The sequence below is a fragment of the Microcaecilia unicolor genome, chromosome 6, assembly GCF_901765095.1.
Source record: "Microcaecilia unicolor chromosome 6, aMicUni1.1, whole genome shotgun sequence".
Classification (NCBI taxonomy): domain Eukaryota; kingdom Metazoa; phylum Chordata; class Amphibia; order Gymnophiona; family Siphonopidae; genus Microcaecilia; species Microcaecilia unicolor.
In genome coordinates this window covers 115,319,637-115,347,144 of record NC_044036.1, presented here as the reverse complement: position 1 = coordinate 115,347,144, position 27,508 = coordinate 115,319,637, and the positions used below count along the sequence as shown (strand labels likewise).

At 46.9% G+C, this 27,508-nt stretch overlaps 1 protein-coding gene across 1 annotated transcript in view; it reads right to left on the bottom strand.

The window, feature by feature from the left end:
- LOC115471580 (deleted in malignant brain tumors 1 protein-like) overlaps positions 1-27,508 on the bottom strand; it is a 339,289-nt gene that overhangs the window by 173,876 nt on the left and 137,905 nt on the right. The window contains exon 7 of the mRNA XM_030205253.1: positions 19,646-19,951. Within this exon, the coding sequence (XP_030061113.1) occupies positions 19,646-19,951 (306 nt within the window). The remainder of the gene's footprint in view (positions 1-19,645; positions 19,952-27,508) is intronic.

The window sequence follows — 27,508 nt, the reverse complement described above, 5'->3', positions numbered from 1 at the left end:
CCATGCTTGACAGTGGGGATGGTGTTCTTTGGGTCATAGGCAGCATTTCTCTTCCTCCAAACACGGCGAGTTGAGTTCATGCCAAGAGCTCAATTTTTGTCTCATCTGACCACAGCACCTTCTCCCAATCACTCTCGGCATCATCCAGGTGTTCACTGGCAAACTTCAGACGGGCCGTCACATGTGCCTTCCGGAGCAGGGGGACCTTGCGGGCACTGCAGGATTGCAATCCGTTATGTCGTAATGTGTTACCAATGGTTTTCGTGGTGACAGTGGTCCCAGCTGCCTTGAGATCATTGACAAGTTCCCCCCTTGTAGTTGTAGGCTGATTTCTAACCTTCCTCATGATCAAGGATACCCCACGAGGTGAGATTTTGCGTGGAGCCCCAGATCTTTGTCGATTGACAGTCATTTTGTACTTCTTCCATTTTCTTACTATGGCACCAACAGTTGTCTCCTTCTCGCCCAGCGTCTTACTGATGGTTTTGTAGCCCATTCCAGCCTTGTGCAGGTGTATGATCTTGTCCCTGACATCCTTAGACAGCTCCTTGCTCTTGGCCATTTTGTAGAGGTTAGAGTCTGACTGATTCACTGAGTCTGTGGACAGGTGTCTTTCATACAGGTGACCATTGCCGACAGCTGTCTGTCATGCAGGTAACGAGTTGATTTGGAGCATCTACCTGGTCTGTAGGGGCCAGATCTCTTACTGGTTGGTGGGGGATCAAATACTTATTTCCCTCTGCAGAATGCAAATAAATTCATATACTTTCCACAATGTGATTTTCCGGATTTAATTTGTGATGTGCTATCTCTCACTGTTACCAATAACCTACCCTTCAATTATGGGCTGCTCATGTCTTTGTCAGTGGGCAAACTTACAAAATCAGCAAGGGATCAAATACTTATTTCCCCCACTGTATATGTAAATGTTAGGTGCACCAGTGCTAGGTTACACTAGTATTCTAGAATCTAGGTGCCTAAATGCTGTTATAGAATAGGCTCCCACTGCCCAGCATCAGGGCACCTAAAAAGGGGCTCCCAGTTCTAGAATTGCCCCCATAGTGTCATGTCAAAGACCTATATAAATCTGTGGTCAATAAGATGGTGGACCACTGTTAGGCATATTTTCAAAGCACTTTGGGAGGCTAAGTTCCATAGGTTTCTATGGAACTTTGGGAGGCTAAGTGCTTTGAAAATATGCCTCTGTGTAACTCTTAAGATGCTTGCCTTTTTTTTTTCTGTGGAGCAGAGTTTGTCCAACTCCGTAAAACAGCAAGGTAAGGTCAGACAGTATTCCAGTATAATCTTACCTTAATATTCTGCTTGCAAGCACAGCAATAGGGAGGGTTGAAGAAGGAGGTTAACCAATCCAGTCAAAAAATTATGACTGGAGGTCATGAGACTGGTTTTGCTGGAACAAGTAAATCAAATGTTGTTTTTAGATAAGGGGGGCCATCAACTGAGGCAGCAGACTGAAAATTATCACATACACATAGTTAGACAAAGGTATAAAAGGAATGGTTTATTACATCAGAAACAGGAATCTTGCTAGCACTGCATTTTGCTCCAGGCTGGTAAATTCCTCCACAGGAACAAAAAAGGAAAAAGACTTTTTGTATGTACTACTTAGAAATTGTAATTGGCAAAGCAGCAAATAGATGTCTATTTTCCTATTTGAAGTAAATAAGCTTCTATGATAAATGTATGATTGGCTAATGGTGTATCTCTTCCTGTGTTCTTTAGTCCAAATTATTTTATCCAGAGAATAAATATCTGAAAGTTTAGCCTTGCATCTTGCAGCCTGTCTGATAAGGAGTCATAGGTATAAGGTTAAACACAGCCAAGGAGTTTTTCTCCAAGCAAGGAGAACTTCTCTAAGGCTGAAGTGTAGTCCCCTCTCAAGGGGCAGGGTCGGGATTACAGCCCACTGGCGGATCCAGGGCTGATATAACCCATTGCATATGTAATGCTGTAGCTCTGAATTCCAAATGAATAGGGAGAGTAGATCCACATATAACGTGGTAAAGGCAGGAGTGAATCATGTGGTCCTTTTGATGTGGCACTATTGTCTCCAAATGGGTTACATTTTGCTCTTAATATGACACTAATGAACCTCGCTTCCAAGCCAGTATATGTGGAGTATGATCTCAATCTCTCAATTTACTGCTAATGCTAATTTACTGCTTGCATTTTATCAAAGACAGCTTCCTTCTGGAGTTCATAGGGTGTACTATGTATAGACAATTTATGTTTGGAACCTTACCTTTAATTAGCCTGTTTTATCTTCTTGTGTAATTCTGTGGTTTCCATTCCTGGAGGTAGTTTCTCTTTCATTCCTTCTAGTTTTCAGAATACTTCTTAATTTAAGGATGGAGGCTGATGTCTGTGGATGTTTGTTTTCATATTTTAGCACCTTCTGTGTATTTGTTGATGCTGTTAAAATGCCTGCAAGCCTTTGATTGTGGCACTGTATGTGTACATGGGGAATTTGGATAACATACTTATTCTTGCTTTCGATATAGAGTTTCAATTATTTTTTTTTAATTTATTTATTTATGAAAATTTATACATTTATAATCAAGCAAATGCTTGTTTGAAAAAGCAATACATTTCAATCAGTTCAAAGAGAATACATAACAGAGAAGTAATTATTTGAAATTTCTTGCTCAAGTCCACATATTGGGACAAGATTTTAAGAAATGGAATTATTTATAAACATAAATTTCAAAGATAAAGCACTAGATGATAACAGCCATCATTCCACAGTGTTAATTACATATTAAAGGGATAAGATGTTTTAAGTACCCCTATTTTGCCTTGAGGTAAAGAATGCTGTCAACTGAATTGGATCAAAAAAAACATACTTATTTGCCTGGTACCTCACCACACACTTGCAAGGGTATCGCAAGTAAAATGTTGCACCCAGCTGAGTTACAGCTGGTTTCATTAAAAGAAAAGACTTCCTACGTTTTTGCGTGTCTCTGGAGATGTCGGGAAATATTTGTATTTTCTGACCAAGGAATGTTTTATCTTTATTCTTAAAGTACTTGGACATTAACCACTGTTTATCAGGTGCCAATGCCACTGTAACTATTAATGTCGATGGAATTACATTTTCATTATCTGTTAGTTTAAGTAAATCAGTGACATTCAATGGTTGTTCTTGGCTTGCTATTTTTTGGTCACTCCTTTCTTTAACTGGAAGATAGTACACTTGGGTGAAAGGAGGAATCAATTCCTCCCTTACACCCAAAATTTCCATTATATATTTTTTTAACATTTCCCTAGCAGATATAACAATTTGTTTAGGAAAGTTTAACAAACGTAAATTATTGCTTCTAGCATTGTTCTCAAGAGATTCAGCCTTTCTTCTTAATGAGGTCAAGTCTTTAATCATAGCCTCCTGCTGAGTAAGCAATCTTTTCATATCCAGATCTTTTTGTTCTTCTATCTGTTCCAGTTTACCTATTTTTAAGTCCTTGTAGTTTATTTTTTCCTCTTGTTTTAACATTTCCTGGTTTAGTCTATTTATCTGTGGAGTAATTGATTTCCCTAGATCTATAATCAGAGTCCACAAAGAGTCCAGAGTAACTTCTGCTGGCTTGTGCATATCGAAAGAAAAAAGTGGTGGTCCTACCGGATTCATGCTAGCAGCATTCCCCACCGCATTCGTTGTAAAAATCGGTGTAGCCATCAAGGCTTCTTGCTCTCCAGCCAATCGATGGTCTGCCTCCCGACTGGAACTGGTCTTTCCGCTTCTGGGGGACCCGTTTAAAGTCGTCTCTGACGGAGTGCTACAGCCCAACGGCTGAGGGGGTGGTTCCCTTGTGTCGGGGCTGAGCGTAAGCTCTAGCCCAGGAGACGCTGCCATGCCTCCATTCGCACTGGCGCGTATCAGCGGGCTGCCTCCCGGCACTCCAAACACTGCGGTAGATGAAGCTACAGACGTCTGCAAAAAGGACCGAATATCCTGCGAAGTGGGAGCCGATTGCTGCGGAGCATAGGAGGCGGACTTGCCCCTTCGCTTCGGCATCTTGATAGGAAGTCAGAGAGCTGTAGAAATGGTGGCTGATAGCAGGTACGCTCAGCGGCCATCTTGTCCTGAGTTTCAATTATTTTTAGATCATTTTTCATTACACAGGTTCCTTGGACCCTAGTGCAGAAAGAATCTTCCAGCCAAGGCACCAGATTGTTTGGTCTTAGTAAATTTATCTTTCAAGAATAGTTACTTTTAAGCAGTAAAACCACGAAAGTGGAAAGAACAACAATGTCCCATGAGAAATCACAGGAAAAGGAGAAGAGTGGTAACAGAATCAGGCTCTTCAAAAACAGACCAAAGACGATCAACGTAGATCGTAAAATTTAATAAAGGATGACTCAACACGGTACCATGTTTCAGCACTGAAACTGCCTACTACAGGAGTCTGCACAAACACAGATAATGACAAATATAAACATCTTGAGTATACATTAAAACAATAACAAAAGTAATGACAAATATAAACATTATAGGGTTGAACAATCAATTAGAATACATTTACAAAAAGGGTAAAAAAAGGACAAGCAAATGCGCAACATTATTTAGAAAGGTATACAAATTATGGTCTTAAAAATATGCATCTATTAGAAGCAAATGCATGAGGCTGAAAATGTATCAAAACCATAAATGTATGTACAGTATATGCATGGTAGGTGATGTAGGAACTAACCTTGGTAAACGTGTCTAACAATCCTTCTAATAATGTCTTCAGAAATAAATTTTTAATGTAAAATGATCTGTTTATGCACATTTCAACATATTATTTTTACATGTATATCCTGGAGGAAAGGAGAAACAGGGGTGATATGATACAGATGTTCAAATATTTGAAAGGTATTAATCCGCAAACAAACCTTTTCCGGAGATGGGAAGGTGGTAGAACTAGAGGACATGAAATGAGATTGAAGGGGGGCAGACTCAAGAAAAATGTCAGGAAGTATTTTTTCACGGAGAGAGTGATGGATACTTGGAGATTTCTTTATTTACAGCAACGAATAACAAAAATACAGAAATCATATAAATACTAATATTCACATGCCTCACACAAACCATTCTATCACCAAAACAATCCCTTCTTCCCCTATACATATATACACCCCTCCCCCTCCCTTTTCCCCCCCTTATTCCCCCCCTAAAATTACAACCAACACAACATCACAGTAACTATATTCATAAGGCCTTTAACCTCACATGCTTCCACCACAAGGACACCATCTGTGAATCCCTCTCCACTCTTTCCCATTGCGCCACTTGCTGTACAGCCCGCACCACATCCCAACTGACCTGTTCAATGGATCGATCTTCTTGGTGCAGGGATACCCGGCAACGAGCCATCCAAAGACAGAACCGGAGAATGAGCGAAATCAAGAACCCCGTCCCCGGATCCAGCTGACCTCTCTTGAATCGATATCCATACACCCAGTCCGCATACGTATAGGAACGGAACGTGGGGATCTGGAGGAGAGCAGAAACCCTGTCACCCACCCCCCGGAAAAGGGACAGTCCTTCAAAAAGTGGTCCATGGTTTCTAACTTCCCCACACATTCCCCCCTTGGACAATTCCTGTCCTGGATCTTCCTATCTCTCAGATTCTCTCTGACATATAATTTGCCGTGTAGGGACAGCCAGGCAATGTCCCGATATTTAGCCGGAATCCTCTCCGAATTGATATTCCGTAGCCCTTGCCTCAGCACTTCCCTGGGAGCATCCCTAAGTACCAGAGGGGAAGAGAACATCTGGGAGCGCACTCTCTCCACCCAGATTCCTCTCTTCCCATCCCTAATCTCCCCCACTAGAATCCCCCAGACCCGAACTAATTTTACTAACGTTTTATAGTACCCTACCCTTTCCGGAGCCCCTTTCCGCAATACCCCTACCCTCTCCCCTCTCCTCCACCCCACCCAAACCCTCTCCCACCACCCCAGCACACTACTCGCCCACCCTGGAGGAGCCTGACCCACCGCTCTCCCTAGATTAAAGTGCACAAACAAAGAACTAAAAAACAAAACCGGATTGATCATCCCTACCCCCCCCTCCTTCCTAGATAGATATGTGGTGTTTCGTTTGACTGGATTCAACCGATTGCCCCACAGCAGCTGGAAGAAAATGCTATACAACGAGGCATAGCACTTTTCAGGTACCAAACAAATGTAGCTGATGAACAAAAAGAGGGGCACCAAATGGGTCTTGATGAGTTTCACCCGATCTTCCATGGACATTTTCCACCTCTTCCACCTGTCCACCCGCCCCTTTGCTTCCTGAAGACAACGGTCCCAGTTGAATTTAGCATAATCTCCTATCTCAAAGTAAATCCCCAAAACCCTCATTCTATCCACCACCCCCGGGAAACCCCCTCCTAATTCAAACTGCTCCCCTACTGGCCCCAACCACAAATTGTTGCATTTGTGGATATTCACCCGTGACCCTGTATCCCCTGCGAAATCGTGGATGAACTCCAAAAGTTTATCCCCTTCTGCTTTGTTTGCCACCCACACAGTAATATCGTCTGCGTATGCCACCACCCGCAACTGTTCTCCCGTGCTTACCTCCACCCCCCTCAATCCTCCCACCCCACCCTGCTCCAGACGCCTAATAAAAGGGTCTATAGAAAATGCATACAGCAAAGGGCTTAAAGGGCACCCCTGCCGAACCCCTGCCGTCAGCTCAAATTCCCCCCCTTTCCACCCATTGATCAATGGAAATGCATGTGCATGAGAATATAACAACCGTAATTGTGCCACCCAATCCCTAGGGAACCCGTAATACTCTAAAACCCGCCAGAGAAATCCCCATTGGACCCTGTCAAAGGCTTTTTCTTGGTCAAGCGCCACCATCAGCCACCCTGTCCCCTCCTCCCGACTCCGCTCTAAACCTTCCCTCACCCATGCCGCAGCCTCCAGAACCCCTCTACCCGGCACCCCACAAGCCTGTGAGGCTGCCAACAAGTCCCCCGAGAATTGCCGCATACGCTTGAAGAGCATCTGCGCAAAGATCTTACGATCACAGTTTAGTAGCGCAATAGGCCTCCAGTTAGTTAACAGCTGCGGATCTTTGCCCTTACTTAACAAAATCAATGCAGACTCCAACAAGGATTTTGGAAGAGACCCCCTCTGACGTGCCTCTTCCCAGAGATCCAATAAAATCGGAGCCAGGCGCCTGCGAAACGTATGATAGAATTCTGCCGGCAGCCCGTCCGGCCCCGGAGATGTCCTCTTTCTCAGGGCCCCTATAGCCTCCTCAACCTCCTGCAGTGTCCAGGGGCACGAAAGGGCCTGGAGATGAGACCCCCAATTCCCCACCCCCGGAGTCCCTTCCACATACTGATCCATCCTCCCCCCATCCAAGTGCTGATCCGAAAAAAAAACCCCTGAAGTGCTCTTCCACCACCTTCAATATTCCCTCTTTGGAATCCTGCATCACCCCCCTAGTATCCCTAAAACCCTCCACCACCCTATGCTCTCTTCTTTCCCTACAACAAACGAAGGGATCTGGGCTAATCAATTTACCAAAGTCCCTCTCATAAACTAAAGAGGAATACCGATCGTATTGAGTCTTCTCTAACAGAGACTGTAATTCTTGGATATCCTCTTTCCTCCCTCCCTTGGAAATCAAATAATCCTTCCTTTGCTTCAAGGCCATCCCCAAACGTGTCCTTTCCCTTCCCCTCCTCCGTGCCTGTCCCATGAAAAGGAAACGCGTCCGTTTTTTCACCACCTCCCACCATTCTCCTCTGGAGGGAAAGATCCCCCGTAAGGATAACTGGTCTTCTAAAAAATTCAAATATTTCTTTTGAGCCTCCTCATCCTGGACCCATCTTAAATTCATCCTCCACAACCCCCTACCTATCCTATGAGCCGCCGACCCCCCTACTTCCACAAGAAGCAGTTTATGGTCGGAAAAATCCACGTCCAGCAGGCGAGGCCCCCGCTGGCATACCCCTCTACGAACCAAAAACCGATCAATTCGGCTCCTACATCTCCCCCTGCTAAACGTGAATCCATCCTCATCTGGGAAATGTTCTATGTGAACATCTATCAGCCCCCCCTCTTTCATGATCCCGAGCAAGCGCACCCCATCATATGTCACCTGTACCTTAGTACCCCCACTATCCTGTTTCCTAAGAATTAAATTGAAATCTCCCCCCCAAATTACCTGGCGTGCAGTAAACAAGTAAGGCCTGATCTTCCCTAATAACAAACTGCGCTCCTTCCTAGTCTGCGGCCCATAAAGATTAATAATTCGCAACGCCATACCCTGCCATAATACGTCTACCACTAAACACCTCCCCACCCCGAGTTCCATCACACGCTGAATTTCCACCTTATGTGTCTTAAATAAAATCCCCACTCCCCCATATCTTTCCCCTGCCAGCCCCCACACCGAGGGTCCCCATCTCCAATCCCTGCGCGCCCTCCTCAGCTGCTCCAGGTTCTGCAAACGCGTTTCCTGAATCAGAAAACAATCGGCCTTAACCTGAGAAAAGCACTCATAGGCCAAACACTGAGCTCTCTGGGAAGCCACACTCGCCACATTTAGGGTGGCGAACGTCAGAAGAAGCCCTGCCATACCCCCCATTAGGACTCATGCAACTCCTCACTCTCCTCCTTCCTTTGCATACTATCTACTCTCTGTGGCAACCTGCTACCCAGAATGTAATCCTCCTCTCCATTATCCCCTATCTCTGCCGCCCAGTCCCGTATCCTTGTATCCTGATCCCAACCTTCCCCTCCCCCCTCCCTCATACCTTTCTTCCTCCCTTTCTTCTTTTTAAACCCTACGGAATCCCCCCCTGCAACCTTCCCCTCTTGAACCTCTCCCCTCTGCACCCCCTCCCCCTCCTTTCCTACCTCTACACTACCGTCCCCTTGAGCTTGCTCCTGGCTAACCACCCCCTGCCCCATCCTCCTCTTACCCCCCCCCTCCCTTCCCTACCGGAACCCCCTCCTCCTCCCCAACCTCAACATCTTCCACTTCCATCCCCCCCTCCTCGTCATGGGTACCCCTTCCCTTCCTACCTTGACTCCTTTCCCCCTTATCCTTTCCCCGACTCCTCTCCCCTCCTCCCTCTTCCTGAGGTCCCTTCTCCCCATCATCCCCCTTCCCCTGTATCTCTGCCCCCCCATCCTCTTCTTCCAAAATCTGAAATCGATTACCCCCCTGCCCCACCCCAGGCAACCCCTGTAATGTCAAACCCTTTCCCTTTGAAACCTTCCGTTTCTTTAATTTTGACACTTGAACCCACTCTCCCTTTCCCTCCTCCTCCTGTCCCCCTCTAGTCTCTAGACCCCCGCCCTCCTCTAACCGTAAACCCTCCTCTTCCCCCTGCAAACCACCCCTCCCCTGTACCCCCAAACCTCCCTCTCCTCCCCCTTCCTCCCAAGCCCTCCCAACCCCCAGACCCCCAGAACCCTGACCTAGATCCTGCCCCTCTCCCCGAATCATATTCCCCCTGCCCTCATCCCTCCTATTATGACGCGCCCTCGGGCAGTCTCTAAAGGCATGCCCCAGACCCCCGCACAAATTGCAACGGATAGAGGAACAATTTTCTGTATAGTGCTCCTTACTCCCGCACTTTACACACTGTTGTACTGGGCAAGACATACTATAATGGCGAAAGGATCCGCAACGGAAACACTGCCGTGGCTGTCCCTTGTAAAAACAGAGAATCCTGTCCCGGCCAATAAAAGCCGCAGAAGGAATGTGCTTGACCACTTGCCCTTCCTGTCTTAGCTTAACCCAAGCCCCCCACCCCCCTGCCCACACCCTACTTGGATCCGGGAGTTTGGATAACGGGGTTCTCAAATCCGCATGCCGCTGTAACCAGTAGGCCAGGTCTGCCCCTGAAATGGACTCATTTCGTACCAATACAGTGACTTGCACCAAGTCAGGTCTACTAATAGGAATAACCACATAATTGCTCCAATCCCCCCTTCCTTTCACCCCCTCATACCTCTCCCAAAAGATTTCCATACCCCTCTGCGTTAGAAAGCTAACATCGTACTCAGGCAAATTAACTGGGTGAATACAGGCATAGAAGTCCTCCGGCACAAACCCCAGACCCATGACCATCCTCAAAACCGTCTCCCGAGAAGGCATAGCCCCCTCCCCCACCCATCTAATCTGCACCACATTCCTTCGTTTGGGGATTTGCCCCGCCCCTCTCCCTTCCCCCCCTTTCCCCCTTGATCCCTCCACAGACACTGGCCGCCCCCCCATCTCCCCTCCCCCCTCACCCCTCACCACCGCCGCAAAGGAAAGAGCACCCTGCCCCTCCCCCGCCCCCCTCACTTCTCCCATACCCTTCTTCCCTTCCTCCGAATCCCGGCTCCCCACATCCCCCTCCCCCACCTTCCGACAAGAAAGCATACCCCTCTCTTGACCAAAACCCTCCCCCCGCCCCCCACCCTCCCCTCGCACACAGCCCCCCCTCAACCAGTTCAAACCCAGACCTTCAACTGGGATATCAGGAGCTTTAAAAATTAGTGCACTTTCAGAGCTTACTCTGGTCTGAGCAATTGGTCCAATGTCCTGCTCCATTCCATGCAACTCCTGTTCCAGTTCCTCTTTCTCCTGCTGATTCTCTATGTCCTGGGCACCATACCCTAGCAGGTCCCCTGCAAACTTGACTGCAGATTGAACAGAGACCTCTCCTGATTCTTCCTCCTGTCCGTCCTGACCTCGCGGGCAGACCTGCTCTGAGCCAAGCTGCACAGCTGATGATAATTGATTACCAGAAACTGCTGCCTCAATCAGAGCACCTTTGGAGTGCTCCTGCAGTTGGAAGCCTGCTGGCTTTTGCTTCTCTTGCAATCTCTCCACACAGGTAAGTTCAATACTTTTTTCCACACCCTGTTCTTCTTCCCCACTAGTGGGTACTGAAAAAGTGTCCTGGGTGGAAAACCTGTCTCCATCCGTTTCAATAATATGAAAGTGTTGTAACTTTGTGTCTTTTCCTTTCTGTTCTACCGGAATACCTGAGGCCAAACAATCCGCCCCTCCCCCTTCTCCTGGAACTGTATCCAACCTGAGTACTCCCTCTTCCCTTGGGCTCATCAGGGCTTTCATAGTTTGCAATGTACTTTGACTGTTTGGACTTTGTACAATCTCTGTTACCAACTGCCTTTTGTGAAACAATGTTCCTGAGCTTAAACTGGTAGATTCCTGTGCTGGGGAAAAAACCTCCTGGCTCATAGTTTTAGATGTACCAGCCTGCATCCTCTCTTGATTCTCATAAACCTCCCTCAAGGGATTTGCAGAGCCTGTTTTTAAACAAGCAATTCTTTTTTCCTTCTGTTTCAGCAACTTTGTTAAGCGCTTTTCTTCAGTCTTATACTTTTGACCATGCTCTGCTGGGGCCAGCCTACTCATGGCTTAGTCATTTTCAACCGTTTCCCCAGCTCCTCTATTTCCTTCTCCAGAGACTTGATGTGCCTCACCCGCTCCACCGTTTCTCTGGCACACTGTCCTGGGTCCATATTCTCCCACTCACCGGCCTCCTCCCCTTCTTCTGACCACTCTTCTTCACTGCCGGCTGCCTCAAATCCCAACTGGGCCTCCTGCCCCACCTCCATTCCTTCTTGTCCTTGCTCCTTCTGGGTCTGCACCTTTAGGGCCTCAACCTTCCTCCTTCCTCCCCCATGATCTTCAGGCTCCTTACCTGGACGCCGCTGGGTCATGGAGGAGGCACCAGATCCACAATCCTCCCTGGCCCTGGAAGCTTTACGGTCCAGGGGACTACGCTCCCTTCGTGCTGGAGGAGGGGCTGGCTGAGAGCTACTCCGCCGGGCCTTCAGATCCTTCGGCCTTGTAGGCCCCATAGCCTGGGAGTTTCCTGGGCCTCTCTCCCCAGGCCCCCTCCGCATAGCTGGGGAAGGGACCAGGCCTGGCTCCCTTTCCTCAGAGCCTCTGACCGCACCTCCTTCCTGCCCTCTGTCTGACAACGACTGACGCTTGGAATGCCCTCCCGCGGGAGGTGGTGGAGATGAAAACAGTAACGGAATTCAAAAATGCGTGGGATAAACATAAAGGAATCATGTTTGGAAAGGAACAGATCCTCAGAAGCTTAGCGGCGATTGGGTGGCAGCAGGGGCGTAGCCAGCCCTCGGTGGGAGAGGAGGCCAGGGCCCAAAGTGGGGGGGGGGGGGCACTATTTAGCTGCCTCCCCCGCCGCCGCCACAAAAACCCTCCCCTGTTGCTGCCACCACAAAAACCCTCCCCCGTCGCCGCTGCCGCCAGGTACCTTGTTTGCTGGTGGAGGTCCCCAACCCCCACCAGCCGAAGAGTCTTCTTCAGCGCCGGTCGACTCTGGCGCTTTTGCTGTTTCGAACTCCTGACATCCTGCACCATGTATGTCCTGTATGTAGCCCCGTTCAAGACGTAAGGCGTCAGAAACAGATTATCACACAATGAAGGCACCGGAGTCGACCGGCACTGAAGAAGACTCTTCAGCTGGCGGGGATTGGGGACCCCCACCAGCAAACAAGGTACCTGATGCGGTGGTGGGGTGGGGGGGTCGGCGGCTGGGAGGGTCAAATGTAGAGGGGGCCAGGGCCTAATCTGTGGGGGCCCATGCCCCCGTGGCCCCATGTAGCTACGCCCCTGAGTGGCAGAGCCGGTGGTGGGAGGCGGGGCTAGTGGTTGGGAGGCGGGGCTAGTGCTGGGCAGACTTCTATGGTCTGTGCCCTGAAAATGGCAGATATAAATCAAGGTCAGGTATACACAAAAAGTAGCACATATGAGTTTATCTTCTTGGGCAGACTGGATGGACCGTTCAGCTCTTTCTCTGCCATCATCTACTATGTTACTATCCATCTCATTTTCAAAAGAGAAGGGCGCCCATCTTCCGACACAAATCGGGAGATGGGCGGCCTTCTCTCAGGGTTGCCCAAATCGGCATAATCAAAAGCCGATTTTGGCCGCCCTCAACTGCTTTCCGTCGCGGAGACGACCAAAGTTCAAGGGGGCGTGCCGGCAGTGTACCGAAGGCGGGTGGGGGCGTGGTTAGAGAGATGGCCATACTCGGTCGATAATGGAAAAAAGAAGGGCGTCCCTGGCAAGCATTTGGCTGACTTTACTTGGCCCCTTTTTTTCATGACCAAGCCTCGAAAAGATGTCCGAACAGACCAGATAACCACCGGAGGGAATCGGGGATGACCTCCCCTTACTCCCCCAGTGGTTACCAACCCATTCCCACCCAAAAAAAAATTTAAAAAAAATTTTTTTTCAGCCTCTATGCCAGCCTCAAATGTCATACCCAGCTCCATCACAGCAGTATGCAGGTCCCTGGAGCAGCTTTTAGTGGGTGCAGTGCACTTCAGACAGGTGGACCCAGGCCCACCCCTACCTATTACACTTGTGGTGGTAAATGTGAGCCCTCCAAAACCCACCCGAAACCCACTGTACCCACATGTAGATGCCCCCCTTCATCCCTAAGGGCTTTGGTAATGGTGTACAGTTGTGAGTAGTGGTTTCTGGGGGGCTCAGCACACAAGGTAAGGGAGCTATGTAGCTGGGAGTAATTTCTGAAGTCCACTGCAGTGCCCCCTAGGGTGCCCGGTTGGTGTCCTGGCATGTCAGGGGGACCAGTGCATTACGAATGCTGGCTCCTCCCACGACCAAATGCCTTGGATTTGGTCGTTTTTGAGATGGCCATCCTCAGTTCCCATTATCGGTGAAAACCGAGGTAGGCCATCTCTAAGGTCGGCCTAAATGTTGGGATTTGGGCAGTCCCGGACCGTATTATCGAAACGAAAGATGGATGTCCATCTTATTCGATAATACGGTTGGCTCCGCCCCTTCCTGGGGCCGTCCCCGGAGATGGGCGGTCTTAGAGATGGGTGCCCCCGTTCGATTGTGCCCCTCCATGTTACTATGCTGCATTGTTAGCATGTGTTGATATTCTGTCATATTTTTTACTTTGTATTGTACTTTCTTGCTTACTTGCACAAATATGCCCTCTAGTGGACCATTTAAATATTCATACTACTGACCGGCATTTAGCCGTAGTTCTTACATCACATTTTTACTTATGTTTTCAGTTTTTTGATGTGCATAATTCTTTTCATATTCTCTACAATCACTTATAATTTTAAAATTTTATCTTTAGGTCCATTCATATGTTTTGACCTTTAGTTTCCTTTTACATCCTGTTTAACTTTTTAGGTCCATTCATATGTCCAATATTTAGAGGTATTTTTTCATAGCTCTGTTTTCAACACACTCATCCCACAAAGCACTCATTTTCAATGATACACACCCACATTTTTATAAGTTTTTATCCTCAGCACCATATATCTGGTAAGGTTTTTTATATATACCTTTAGTGCGATTCACCTACATCTATCTCCTCCGTGCCAATTACTGATGGATTACTTCTACAGATGAGTTTGCCCTTTACTTTTGTTTTGGCGGCTTTTCAAAGTCCTTTTAATTCATTCAAAACATTGTATGCTTCTTTCCAGCACATCAGTGGCACCTAAAAGTGACATCCCTTACCACACCTAACTAAGGTCTTTCTAAAGGTAAACATTTCTACTGTGCTTTATTAAGAGTACAACAGTATACGTTTTCATTTTACGCCGATCACGGATCGTTTTTAGATTTAAGAGTAAAACAGTATATATTTTCATTTCATGCCAATCACTGATTGTTTTTAGACAGCAAGGTTTCGGCAGTTCTGCACTTTGTTTATATTACGTTCTTGTCTTTTGATGCATTTTTCACATGATCAAACTACCAATAGTTTCCTTTCTTTACCAGTCATGAGCATTTCCATTTTATATTTTGTTTTAAGCAGATGTGATGATTTTTAATCTGATATGTTGTTTTAAATATATTACATCACCGAAAAAGTATCTGCTGTAAGTTGGGAATATATTTTTCTTTCTCACTTTATACTAATACTAGCCGTTAAGCTCGTTTAAACGGGCGAGATTTGTGTTTTGCAAAATGTAATAATTCTCACCTCCATTCATCCATGTCCAGCAAACCTCCTCTCTCCCCTGCCCTCCCCTCCCCCGATCCATGTCCAGCAAACCTCCTCTCTCCCCTGCCCTCCCCCCATGTCCAGCAGCCCTCCCGTATCCCCTGCCCTCCCCCCATATCCAGCAACCCTCCTCTTTCCCTTGGCCTCCTCCCCCCCCATCTACCAACCCTGCTCTCTCCCATGCCCTCTCCCCATGTCCAGCAACCCTCCTCTTTCCCCTCCCCTCCATCGATCCATGTCCAGCAACCCTGCTCTCTCCCCTGCCCCCCCATGTCCTGCAGCCCTCCTCTCTCCCCTGACCTCACCCCGTCCACCGACTCTCCTCTCTCCCCTGCCCTCCCCCCATAACCAGCAACCCTCCTCTTTCCCTTGGCATCCACCAACCCTGCTTTCTCCCCTGCCTTCCCCCCATGTCCAGCTACCCTCCTCTCTGCCCTGCTGCCTCCCCATGTCCAGCAACCCTCCTCTCTCCCCCCTGCCCTCCCCCATGTCCAGCTACCCTCCTCACTGCCGCTCCCTCCCCCCTCCGTGCTGGGCCCCCTGCACTGACATGAGAGTGCCTCTCACCTCCGTGTGAAAGCGCTGCAGGCAGCAACAGATGCTCTGCTGCTGCCTGCAGTGCTTCCACATGGAGGTGAGAGGTGCTGTCATGTCAGTGCAGGGGGCCCGATACGGAGAAGGGCGGGAGCGTCGTCGGGGATGGGGGGGGGGGTGGAGGTTGGTGCGCCGGCGATGTTGCTTCATCTCCAGGTTCCAGCGGCAGCATCCGTTTCCCTCTCTGTTCCACCCTCTGACGTCATCACGTCTTGACGCAAGGGCGGGACAGAAAGGGAAGTCTCTACTGCGCATTTGCGGGTGAGTCGGTCACTTGTCATTTATATAGTTAGATTGTTTCAACTTACAACAAGTTTGTGTGCCACCTCTAACATATATTTAGCTCCATTCAGTGTTTTTTAAACTCTCCCTCACAGCCATGGCCCACGTCTTTCACTAGTTCTGCTGCCTCCAGTATGTGTATGCTTCTTTTTGGTTTTTCAGCTCTCACTCAAAATCTACATCTTTCACCAGTTTGCTACCTCTAGCCTGTGTTCCACTTACAACCTATATCCTTTTCCACGTTATTTAGCCATACTTCTTGCACCTATTCCTTCACTGTTTTGACACCTTTAGCATATGTATGCTCTATTTGGCATGCTTTTACTTTCATTCACAACAAATGTTTTTCTGCCATACTTTGCATTGCCATACTTCTTGTGCCATTTGATCCTAGCCCTACAGCTACATCACACGTTCTATATAGTTTGAAGTGTTTTTTCATTGTTTCTTTTTAGTTTTCACTTTCATTGTCTTTTGTATCACATTGTATCCATCTCATTTCCAGTATTTCTTTTCTTAGATCACAACTTTTTACTTATTAAAGATTTATTTCTGAAGACATTATTATAAGGATTGTTAGACACGTTTACCAAGGTTAGTTCCTACATTACCGGCCATGCATATACATAAATTCATGGTTTTTAACACACACACACACACACACACACATATATATATATATATATATATATATATATATATATATATATATATATATATATATATTTCAACCTCAAACATTTGCTAATGACTTATGTTAAATCAATTAAGATGAATTGACTAGATTTCTCACAATCTAACTGCAGTAATGGATACTGTAGTATGTGCACAGCTAATATTAAAATTGAAAGGTCTAGTGTTTATAAATTTGGGTGAATAGTGGTTTGCAGACATGGCTAAGGGGGAGTGAAAGGCACTAGTGAGTGTCTCCATTGGCAACTTTTGCTGCTCTTTTAATGAAACTATGAGAGTATATGTGTCCATAATACCCCACCCTTCAAAAGGGTGTAGTGAGATTTGAGGAGATCCAAAGGAGATTCCCAAAAATTCTTAAGGCCTGTAAACTGTACCCCGATATTCAGAACAATTTAGTGGCCTAGATGGCACTTAACTACTACTACTACTTAACATTTCTAGAGCGCTACTAGGGTTATGCTGCGCTGTACAGTTTAACAATGAAGGACAGTCCCTGCTCAAAGGAGCTTACAATCTAAAGGACGAAATGTCAAGTTAGGGCAGTCTAGATTTCCCACCTTCCTCTTATTATGTATTTCCTGTTTCCACGAAGGCGGTACACTATGTGAGTGAAGGGAAAGGCTGGAGGGAGCACTCTGTGCTGTTTTCTTCACTGCCGTCACTGCAACTGAAAATAAAAGGTTTAAACACGGGCGGCAGGAAGGAACGGAGAGGAGGACTGTCGGGGACCTGAGGGTGGGAAGGTGGGGCCTGGGTTGGAACTGAAAGAGACTGAAAAGGGGGAGCTGGGGAAGTCACTGGGTATGGATGGGAGGGGTAGGTGGGGGGGGTCAAAGGAGAATTGTTGGGCATGGATAGGGGGGAGGGCAGAGAGGTGAAATCATTGGACATGGAGGGGAGGACAGGGGCAGAGGAGAATTGCTGGACAGGGAGGACAGGGGAGAGAAGAGAAATCGCTGGGCATGGAGGGGAGGGCAGAGGAGTGAGGAGAATTGCTGGACATGGATGGATGGAGGGGGCAGGTGGTGTAGAATGGGTAAAAGTGAATCGATTTTTCACTCTCAAAAAGTACAAAGACCAGGGGACACTCAATGAAATTACATGGAAATACATTTATAACAAATAGAAGGAAATATTTTTTTCACTCAAAGAATAGTTAAGCTCTGGAATTCGTTGCCAGAGGATCTGGTAATAGCAGTTAGTGTATCTGGGTTTAAAAAAAAAGGTTTGGACAAGTTCCTGGAGGAAAAGTCCACACTCTGTTATCAAGATAGTCATGGGGGAGCCACTACTTGCCTGGGATTGGTAGCATGGAATGTTGCTACTACTTGGATTTCTGCCAGGTACTTGTGACCTGGATTGGCCACTGTTGGAAGCAGGATACCAGACCATGAGACTGTGGAATTCATTGCCAAAACATTTAAGATACATAACACAATACTTGAGCTTTCAAAAACATCTAAAAGCCCTTTTTTCCCCAGAAAATCTTATTATGAAGAAAAATATTAAAGCGAACCTATTCTAGATCTGATATGATTCTAATTACCGTGTTTCCCCGAAAATAAGACACTGTCTTATATTAATTTTTGCCCCCCAAAATGCGCTAGGTCTTATTTTCAGGGGCTGTCTTATTTTCGGGGAAACATCAGGGTTGGATCGGGGTTGGCCCACCCGCCCTCCGTCGCTCCCGGAACTAACCTTAAACGCCTCCTTTCACCTTCGCAGCAAGCAGCAGCAGGGCAGGCCACTCCTTCCTTCCGTGTCCCGTCCTCGCCTGACGTAATGTCCGCGAGGGCGGGGCACAGAAGAAGAGGTCTGCCCTGCTGCTGCGAAGGTGAAAGGAGGCGTTTAAGGTTAGTTCCGGGAGTGACGGAGGGTGGGTGGAGGGGGGGGGCCCGGCAACCTCGGGTGGGGGGGGGGGGGGGCCTTGTCCGGCTCTCGGCGGCCCTGCTTTCCAACAAAAATTTGCTAGGTCTTACTTTCGGGGGAGGCCTTATATCTACCAATTCAGGAAAACCTCTACTAGGTCTTATTTTCGGGGGATGTCTTACTTTTGGGGAAACAGGGTAGAATATTCTTGCTGTATCAATCATGACCAGTTTTAGCTTTGTAAGTCACATTGAATTAATGTGTCCAGTTTCAGCTTTGTAAGTCACATTGAACCAATATATACTAGAAAATTATGAGATATAAATGTTGCTATAAATAAATAAATAAATTCTTATGTTCTTATTTCTTAATTTGTAAGAGTAATAGTTTAATGTGTACACTGCTTCTAATTTACTCCTAATCCATATGGATAATTAAAGTCATACCAGGATATATCATGGGTTGATTAGGATAGATTGGACACAACCAAGGAACGGAGATGGCCACAGGAACAGAGGTGTGAAGTGCAGATGCCAAAAGAATCATTATTTACTAACCCAGTTAATAAAGACTCTTTTGGCACCTGTGGTTCATGCTTTTGTTCCTTTGGCCAGCTCTGCTCCTTGGTTGTCTGTGGATCTTCTGCAGAGTCTTTTTTTCTCTCTTGTTTTACTGTAGGATAGGTCGAAGCCATCCAAGCTCTGCTGCAACCACCACATTTGCCTGGTTCAAATTCATTTGACCCAGTTCAAGATTACCTGGATATGGATATGAATCAGATGGGAGAATTTCATTTATTTCTTCTAATGCAAATAATCCTACAATGGAAGAAGGATGGTAGTATAATGGTATTTTGAAGGAATCTATATAATTCTGAAAGGGTTGAAAGGGAAGTTCTTAAAACTTAGCTCAATGTCAAGTTTTTTGTGAATAGAAGACTTGATTAAGGGGGGAAGTTATCAATATTGATTTCTGTTAAGATGTGTTATTTTACTGTTATCCTCAGTTATTAGTAACTAGGTCCCATTGCATAAAATGGGACCTGTGGTAAAATGGTACAATTTAGTGGTAAAATAATACATCTTGATGGTAGCACACACTTATAACTACTCTCCTAAAGGTTTTTCAGTGTGCTTCAGAGATGCAACTGTAAATACTGACATGGCCTGTCTTAGGGCTACCTGAGCACACAATACTGGTCACTGTTGTGCAGGTCTGTGTCTCCTTATTCCCAGAGCTAGCATGGCACTCTGTGTGCAAAGATTCTGTTCCTTTACAGATGATATCAGTCATCCACATTGGACCAGTTCCACGTCCAAATGGAGCTCCTTCTAGTGCTATCAGAGCAGTTCCACAGTCCAGTTCCCTGCATACCACCTGGGAGTCCTGTAGAGTCCAAGATGCATCACACACAGAGCCCCACTGGTGATTCTGGTACTTCTCCAGTCTCCCAGCACAATTATTGGAGCCGTCCATCAATCTTAATCCTAAAGTTCAAAAGCAAGCAACAAATACAAGGTTAATGTAGCACCTGAATGATCTATTAACATAAGAACATAAGAAATACCACCAAGCCCAGCATACTGGCCAGTCTGGATCACTTTGAAGTACCTGTGCCATCCTAATATCCAACAGTCCCAGAAAAAAGAGGTGGAAAAGTCAAAAGGCAGGAGTGATGCCCACTCGTTCCTGCCTCAGCCATCATTCAATATGAGGGCACCTGACCCCTAGCAGAGCATTCGCTCACACTGCTAGAGGGCCAGTCTACCAAATAAGGCAAGAAGCATCAGGATGCCCCACTAGAGGTCAGTCTACCAAATAAGGCAAGAAGCACCAAGTTGCCCCACTAGAGGTCAGTCTACCAAATAAAGCAAAGATTGCCTTATGTGGGAGACTGACCCCCCCCCCCCCCAGGAGTGCATCAGAATGCACTGCTAGAGGTCAGGTGCCACTTTGAATGATGGTTGTGACAGAGGAAGAAATGAGTGAGCATCACTCCTGCCTTTTGACTTTTTGAGGTAAGTGGGGAAGATCCAGGGGGTTTGGGAAAGGGAGGGGTACACTATCCCCTAAAGTTATAGAATAGGGTCTGTTACACATTGTGATAGTCACATCCAGGATAGTTGGGTTAAGGCAGTTTCAGTTTGAAATACAAGTCCCAGAAGGCATTGCAGGCAAGGAGCTAGGGGGTAAAATGAACAACCCGGACTGGACTCCTAGCTGCAATCGGGGAAGACATGGGTGTAAGCTGGCAGGATGTGTAGAGTGGCTGCCACTAGGGGGAAGAGAGATAGGAAACCCTGTATGCAGGAGCTCCTCATTAGTCTAATGCTTAACTCAGTTGATATGGGTGTGGGGGAAGCTAGTGGAAGGAGAATGATTGGTTGTGAGAGCAGAAGCCAGGGATTGATTAGGCAGGTGGGAAGGAGTCTCAGAGGAGTTCAGTTCAGGAGGAAAGAAGTGAGAGAGAAGCAGTTGCAGGGAAAATCCCTTGGGTGTGAGAAGTCCCTAAAGTATTGAAACCTCCTGAAGGTAAAGGCTGCTTTGTGATTTAACTGGGATGATGAACTGAATGAACTGTTTGTCTTGGGAATTGAACTACTGTTTACTGTGCACTGGATAAAGAGCCCAGACTGAAGCTGACTGTGAACCTGTATTGAATCCTGGTAGGTGCTGGCAGCCTACTGCTTAAAAGGAACTATTTGCCACATACTTTCAGGTGGCTTACATGTGTTTAAGATTGAAGGTGAATGCTGCTGTTGGAACCGTGTATCAGGTCTACTAGAAACTTGCATGGAATAAAAGCCTTAAGATTGAAGTTGCTGGTGGACTTTTGTTTCTTGATTGTACCGGGAGAGCTCTCCCTGGTGACAACATATAACTTAATTTGCAAATTAGCACTGAATTGGCACTTAACGGGCACTAAGTACCAATAGTTGGCCTTAATACTCACTAACTGGCAATAATTAGTAGTTACGCACATAACTAACTTATGCCCTTATTCTATAAACTGAGTGCTTAATTTCTATGGCATACAACTCCAAAGGGGCATGGACCTGGAAGGGGCATGGGTGGGGTATACCAAACAATTGGGTGTGATGTTATAGAATACTGTCATTTATGTGACAGCTCTTAGATGCCAGTGTTTCACGCCTAAAGTAAGGGACAAAAATGCAGACGTATACTAGTATTAGTTCTGCATGGAATTTCCATTACAGAATTGATGCTTAGCATCCAAATGTTTGACGCCTACCTTTAGTTGACCTTTCTTGAATTTACCCTTAAACTACCGAGGAATTATTTTCTTTTATGTCAGGGAAAGGGGAGAGAGTTCAGGGGAGGTGAGGGAGAGGAAGGAAGAGGAGTTCACTAGACTAACAGGGCTTTGTGTGTGTCAGGTCGGGGGGGGGGGGGGGGCAGTCTGCCCACTAGACCATGGGTCATTTGAGGTGAAGTATTACACCCTCAAGAAGAGCTATACACCTGCTCAGACTTGGTATTACAGCCCTGCCGTTGTGTTCAGCCCGTCAGGCTTCTCCACATGTCTCTGCATTAGTGCAGTTTAGTCAATTAACTGCATTTCAATGGGTTTACTACATGTTGCAGGTGCTAATCTTTACAGCAAGGCTTTATGTAGCATTATCTTTTGCATAAAATAGCTCTCTGCATAATGCAGACATAAAAATACATGTAGATGTCTCTAACCACGTGCGTCCGCCTATGCTAACATTCTGCATTGGCCTCTGAAACAGAACAAAAGTCCAGTGCTGAACTGAGAAGAAAAGCAGAAGAGTCCAGTAGGATCCAGGGGCGTAGCCAGACACCCAAATTTGGGTGGGCCTGGGCCCAAGATGGGTGGGCAGAAGAACTCCGCCTTCTCCCACAAGTGATTTGGTCTCTCCCTCTCTTGCCTGCAACCATATGGTCTCTCAAACATCCGTCCTTCCCTGAATACCTTTTAAATAGCAGATTTTCACCAATAGTGAGCAGCAACTGAGGCAGCTTGGGCAAAGAAGTCATATTAATTTTAACTTTTCAGTCCTGCAAGTGATGGAAGAATTCCATCTGGTTTAGATTACTCAAATGTCTAGCTTTTGCTAGACTAAAGGTTAGAAAGGTCAGTGAGAAATGAAACTCTCTTTGTCCCTTTTTGAGAGAAGTAATTATTTACCACATCTGGATACCATTATGAGCGAGGCAGTTTAAAGGATTAGTTGAATGCTGGTTAGAAGGAGATAGAATAAATAATTCTAGATATTCTTGATGAGTTAGATTTTGTCTTATAAGGAATTCTGATTTCTGCTTATTTTAGAATATGTTTTATTCTGTGTAATTAATAAGTTCTATTTCTATATAGAATATCTTTTCAATCCAGTGTTACATTTTGACTGACTTTTCAAGTGAAGCTTTGTCTGCCATCATCTGGTTTGAATTATCTACAGTCCTAGCGAGTTCTGTGTAGGAAGCTAATAGGTGAAAGAGGTCAGGGAAAGTCAAGTCATCTCCTTGATGAATAGCTAAATGAAGGACTGGTTTTCTGAAAGTAATAATAAATGTATGTGTGCCATTGAGTAAGATTGGTCCTTGACCCCTTAATGAATGCCAGAACCCAGTTAGTATGAAGTTGATTGGGAAACTGATTATGTGAATAATAATAAAATGCAAGAGATAGGTGCCCCATTGTCTAGCGTGAGAGGCCCCAGGTCATAGGTCAGTTTGGGAAATATCTCAAACCTATGTAACTGATATTTTGAATATATGTGTAGAGATGATTGGTTCAGACAGGGTAATTAATCTATTCTTTACCATCTGGTGAGAAAGGGGGGCTAGAGAGGTGTAGGACCCTATATAACTGAGAGCAGAAGCAGCTTACGTCAGAAGAGAAGGAGCTGAGACAGAAGCCACAAGACACAGAGAGCTGAGAAAGAGAAGAAGAGAAAGCTAGAGCTGATGTCCTACTTTGTTTGCTGGCAAATAAAGAAGACTTTTCTCTAATTCTGGTGTGTGGTGTTTGACTCCTGAAGTACCACAGATTCTGCTAACAATAGTGGTAATTCCTGCAACAATTCTTGGTGTCAGAAGTGGGATCCTGAACCCTGCATCAATTTCTGGCACCCAACTGACTGAGGAACATTAGCCGGGTATGTATTCTGTATTGTAATCCTAGCTAGGAAACTGTAAACCAGCCCCTCAAAAGTTGAGGGAAGGGGAGTCTGATCAACTCTCAGCGAAGGCCTTAGTACCTTCTAGTCTACTGGGGACTAGTAGGAAAACCGCCAGAGCTTATCTGTATCTGAGAAATCTGAAATTGTTGGGTGGGATTTTTTGTACAGTATGTGTGTGATGCATGAATGATTAAATGAGTGTGGACTTCTTATAGCTGCGGTTCCAGTTAACGCGAGTTCAACTGGCCAGCAACGGAAGGAAGCGATTGTTGTTTGTTTACCTTTTTGTCTCTGGATCTGTGGACCCCATACCACACTTCCAAAAATTCCCTTCCTTTCTGTGTGTTGTAACTGTAAGCATTATGGGAGGGACATCATCTAGACAAATTGCTACTCCCCTAGATTGTATGCTTAAGAATTTCAAGAAAGGATTTTTAATTAATGATTATGGACAGACTTTAAGCTTAAGTACTCTAAGAACCTTGTGTGAAGTTGAGTGGCCATCTATGGGAGTGGGGTGGCCCCCTGGTGGCAGCTTAGATATTGACGTAATCCGGAAGGTCTACAGCATAGTTGTAGGAGAACCAGGATATCTTGAACAACTCCCCTATATAGATTCCTGGGACAGCCTTGTGACTGACCCTCCCTCTTGGTTGAAAACTTATATGGGATCCCCGGTAAAGTTCATGTTGGGCCGCGTTCAAAGAAAGATTATTAGAAAATCTAAACTGGAGGAGGGAAAGAGTCACAGGAAGCCTACCACCCAATCGGTGGCTTCTGCCCCTACCCTGTCCGAGAAACCCATACTCTCTGATGACCCCTCAGATCTTGAGCCACCACCTTATGGCCCATTGTTGGGGTTCCGTTCTACCCCCAGAGATCCACGGCATCCAGCCCAAGCCTCTCCAGCACAGGCTTCTCCGGATAGTTCCTCCCCTTCTGTGCAAACCCCGCCACATCCTAGGTTGGACTTTTCATCCAGCATCTACCCTCCTCTGCCACATTCTTCCCTGCTAACCTCCCAAGACCCGCTTTGGGCTCCACTCCCTGACTCCTCAACTCCTGACAGCCCAGCCTTTCCCTCTAGTACCCCTACCCACCCATCAGGGGCCCAGCATCCCTTTCAATGGACTGAATCACCTGTGATCACCTCTCAGTCTATGAGTACCCCTCCCCATTCCTCAGGGGTTCAACACACCTCCCCTGAATGGGTTAGACCTGCTGCAATCACCTTTGAGCATGATAAGGGGGTAGCTCCTAGTTCTACCTCAGGTTCCATTCCCACCTCCTCGAGAGCTCTGCCCCTGCGCCAGGTAACCACCACTCGACCGGATCCTAATAATCAGGATCAGGTTATACAGGCACAGGCCTACCAGTATGTACCCTTCACAACCACCGATCTCCTGAATTGGAAGACGCATTACCCCTCTTATACTGAAAAGCCTCAGGCAGTGGTGGACCTAGTGGCTAGCATTATGGCCACCCATAACCCAACCTGGACTGATTGTCAACAACTTCTCCTGACCCTCTTCACAACTGAGGAGAGGCGGAAGATTTTACAAAATGCTGAGGCCATCATGCGAGCGCGTGTTCCCGAGGGGATACAGGACCCAGAGGAATGGGTTAGAACTCGGTTCCCTCGCGCAGCTCCAGCTTGGGATCCAAATAATGGGCAGCACTATGAACTGTTGTCTGGCTATTGCCGGGACTTGCTGGAAGGTATGAAGAAAGGCATAAAGAGGCCCATTAATCTGGCAAAGGTCTCTGAAATTCTCCAAGGGGCAACTGAATCCCCTGGGGCCTTTTTAGAGCGACTAATTGAAGCCTACAGAACATACACCCCATTTGACCCTGAGGCACTAGAAAACCAGAGAATGGTGAATAGTGCATTGGTGGCCCAGAGTATGCCAGATATCCGGAAAAAGCTGCAGCGTCAGGAGGGATTCGCAGGGATGAATACCACCCAGCTAATTGCGATCGCAACAAAGGTTTTCGTTAATAGGGATCAGGAGATGCGCCGAGAGGCTGACCGGAAGATGCAGAAGAAGGCCGACCTTTTGGCGGCAGCCATTACTAATTCCACCCTTAACCAAGGTCGACCTCTAGCCAATGGGAAGCCAAAGTGGGACCCCGGACCGCCAGCCCGGCCCCGAGATTCCTTCAATCAATCCCGGCCATGAGGGGAGAATCCCAGACCACGACTGGAGAGGGATCAGTGCACCTACTGCAAGGAAAGAGGGCACTGGAAAGATGAATGCCCCCAGAGGCGCCAGGGACTGAGAAGGGGACCAGGAGATCGAGGAAGCCGAGGCCGAGTTCGAGAGGGAAGGTATGAGCCTTCTGAATCTGACATCATTGGGATAGCCGAGATGGCAGAATGGGATGAATAGGACAGACCGGGTTCCTACAAACTGGGCTCCCAGGAACCCATGGTCAAGCTAACCATAGGGAGCCGCTCAATTCCATTCATGATTGATACAGGAGCTGAACATTCTGTTGTGACGGAGCGATTAGCGCCTGTGTCTGGAAAAACTGTCCGAGTGGTGGGAGCCACGAGGGTGCAGAACCGGAGGCCCTTTCTGACGACCCGTAGATGCCAATTAGGCTCACACACAGTCACTCATGAATTCTTGTATATGCCAGACTGTCCAATCCCTTTGTTAGGCCGGGACCTGCTGTCCAAGCTTAGGGCCCAAATTTCCTTTGACTCTGATGGCCAGACTTCAGTCTCCTTTCGGCCCTCGACATCCAGCCCTAAGGGCATATTGAGTTTCTGCTGCCCCCTAGAAGAAGAATGGCGGCTGCATCAGTCGCATGGCCAAGTTGACCTATCCCTGGCCGACAGCTTCCAGGTCAAAGGGGTATGGGCAGAAGATAATCCCCCAGGGTTGGCCCGAAATATTCCTCCTGTCCATGTAGACTTACTTCCAAGTGCCCGGCCAATCCATCTTCGCCAATACCCAATTTCTCCGAAAGGCTCTGGAAGGGATTCAAGCACATCTGAATCGTCTGTTATCCCATGGAATTATTCGACCTTGCCAGTCTCCATGGAATACGCCACCGTTGCCAGTCCAGAAGCCAGGGACTGAGGACTACCGGCCAGTCCAAGACTTACAAGTGGTCAATAAATCCACTATTTCATTACACCCTGTAGTGCCTAATCCATATGTCCTGCTGGGATTGATACCTTCTGGAGCTACCCATTTCACGACACTGGACCTAAAAGATGCCTTCTTTTGTATTCGGGTGGCCCCCACCAGTCAACTGTTTTTTGCCTTTCAATGGGAAAATCCAGTAACAGGACAGAAGCTTCAGTATACATGGATTCGCCTGCCACAGGGGTTCAAGAACTCCCCCACCATTTTTGGGACTGCCCTAGGACAAGACCTTAAGACTTTTAAATCTGAGCCTTCCAGGCGAGTTTTACTCCAGTATGTAGATGACCTCCTGATTGCAGCAGTGACCCAGGAAGAGTGTTTTGAGGCTACCAGAGAATTGCTGGAGTAACTCTTGGATGCGGGCTATAAGGTCTCACGCTCAAAGGCCCAACTCTGTTAGTCAGAAGTGAAGCATCTGGGCTTCTGCATTTCCCAGGGAAGTCGGAGACTGGATGTCAGTAGGAAGCAAGCGGTTGCTGCAATTCCCCAACCCAAGTCCAGAAGGGAAGTTAGGGAATTTCTGGGAGCAGCCGGATTCTGCAGAATTTGGATTCCAAATTTTGCACTGATGGCGAAACCCCTTTACCAGGCCACAAAGGGGGGTGAAAAGGAACCATTTGAATGGGGACCTATTGCTCAACAATCCTTCATCGCCATAAAGAAAGCCCTACTCCAAGCCCCTGCGTTAGGCCTTCCTGATGTGGAGAAACCTTTCTCACTG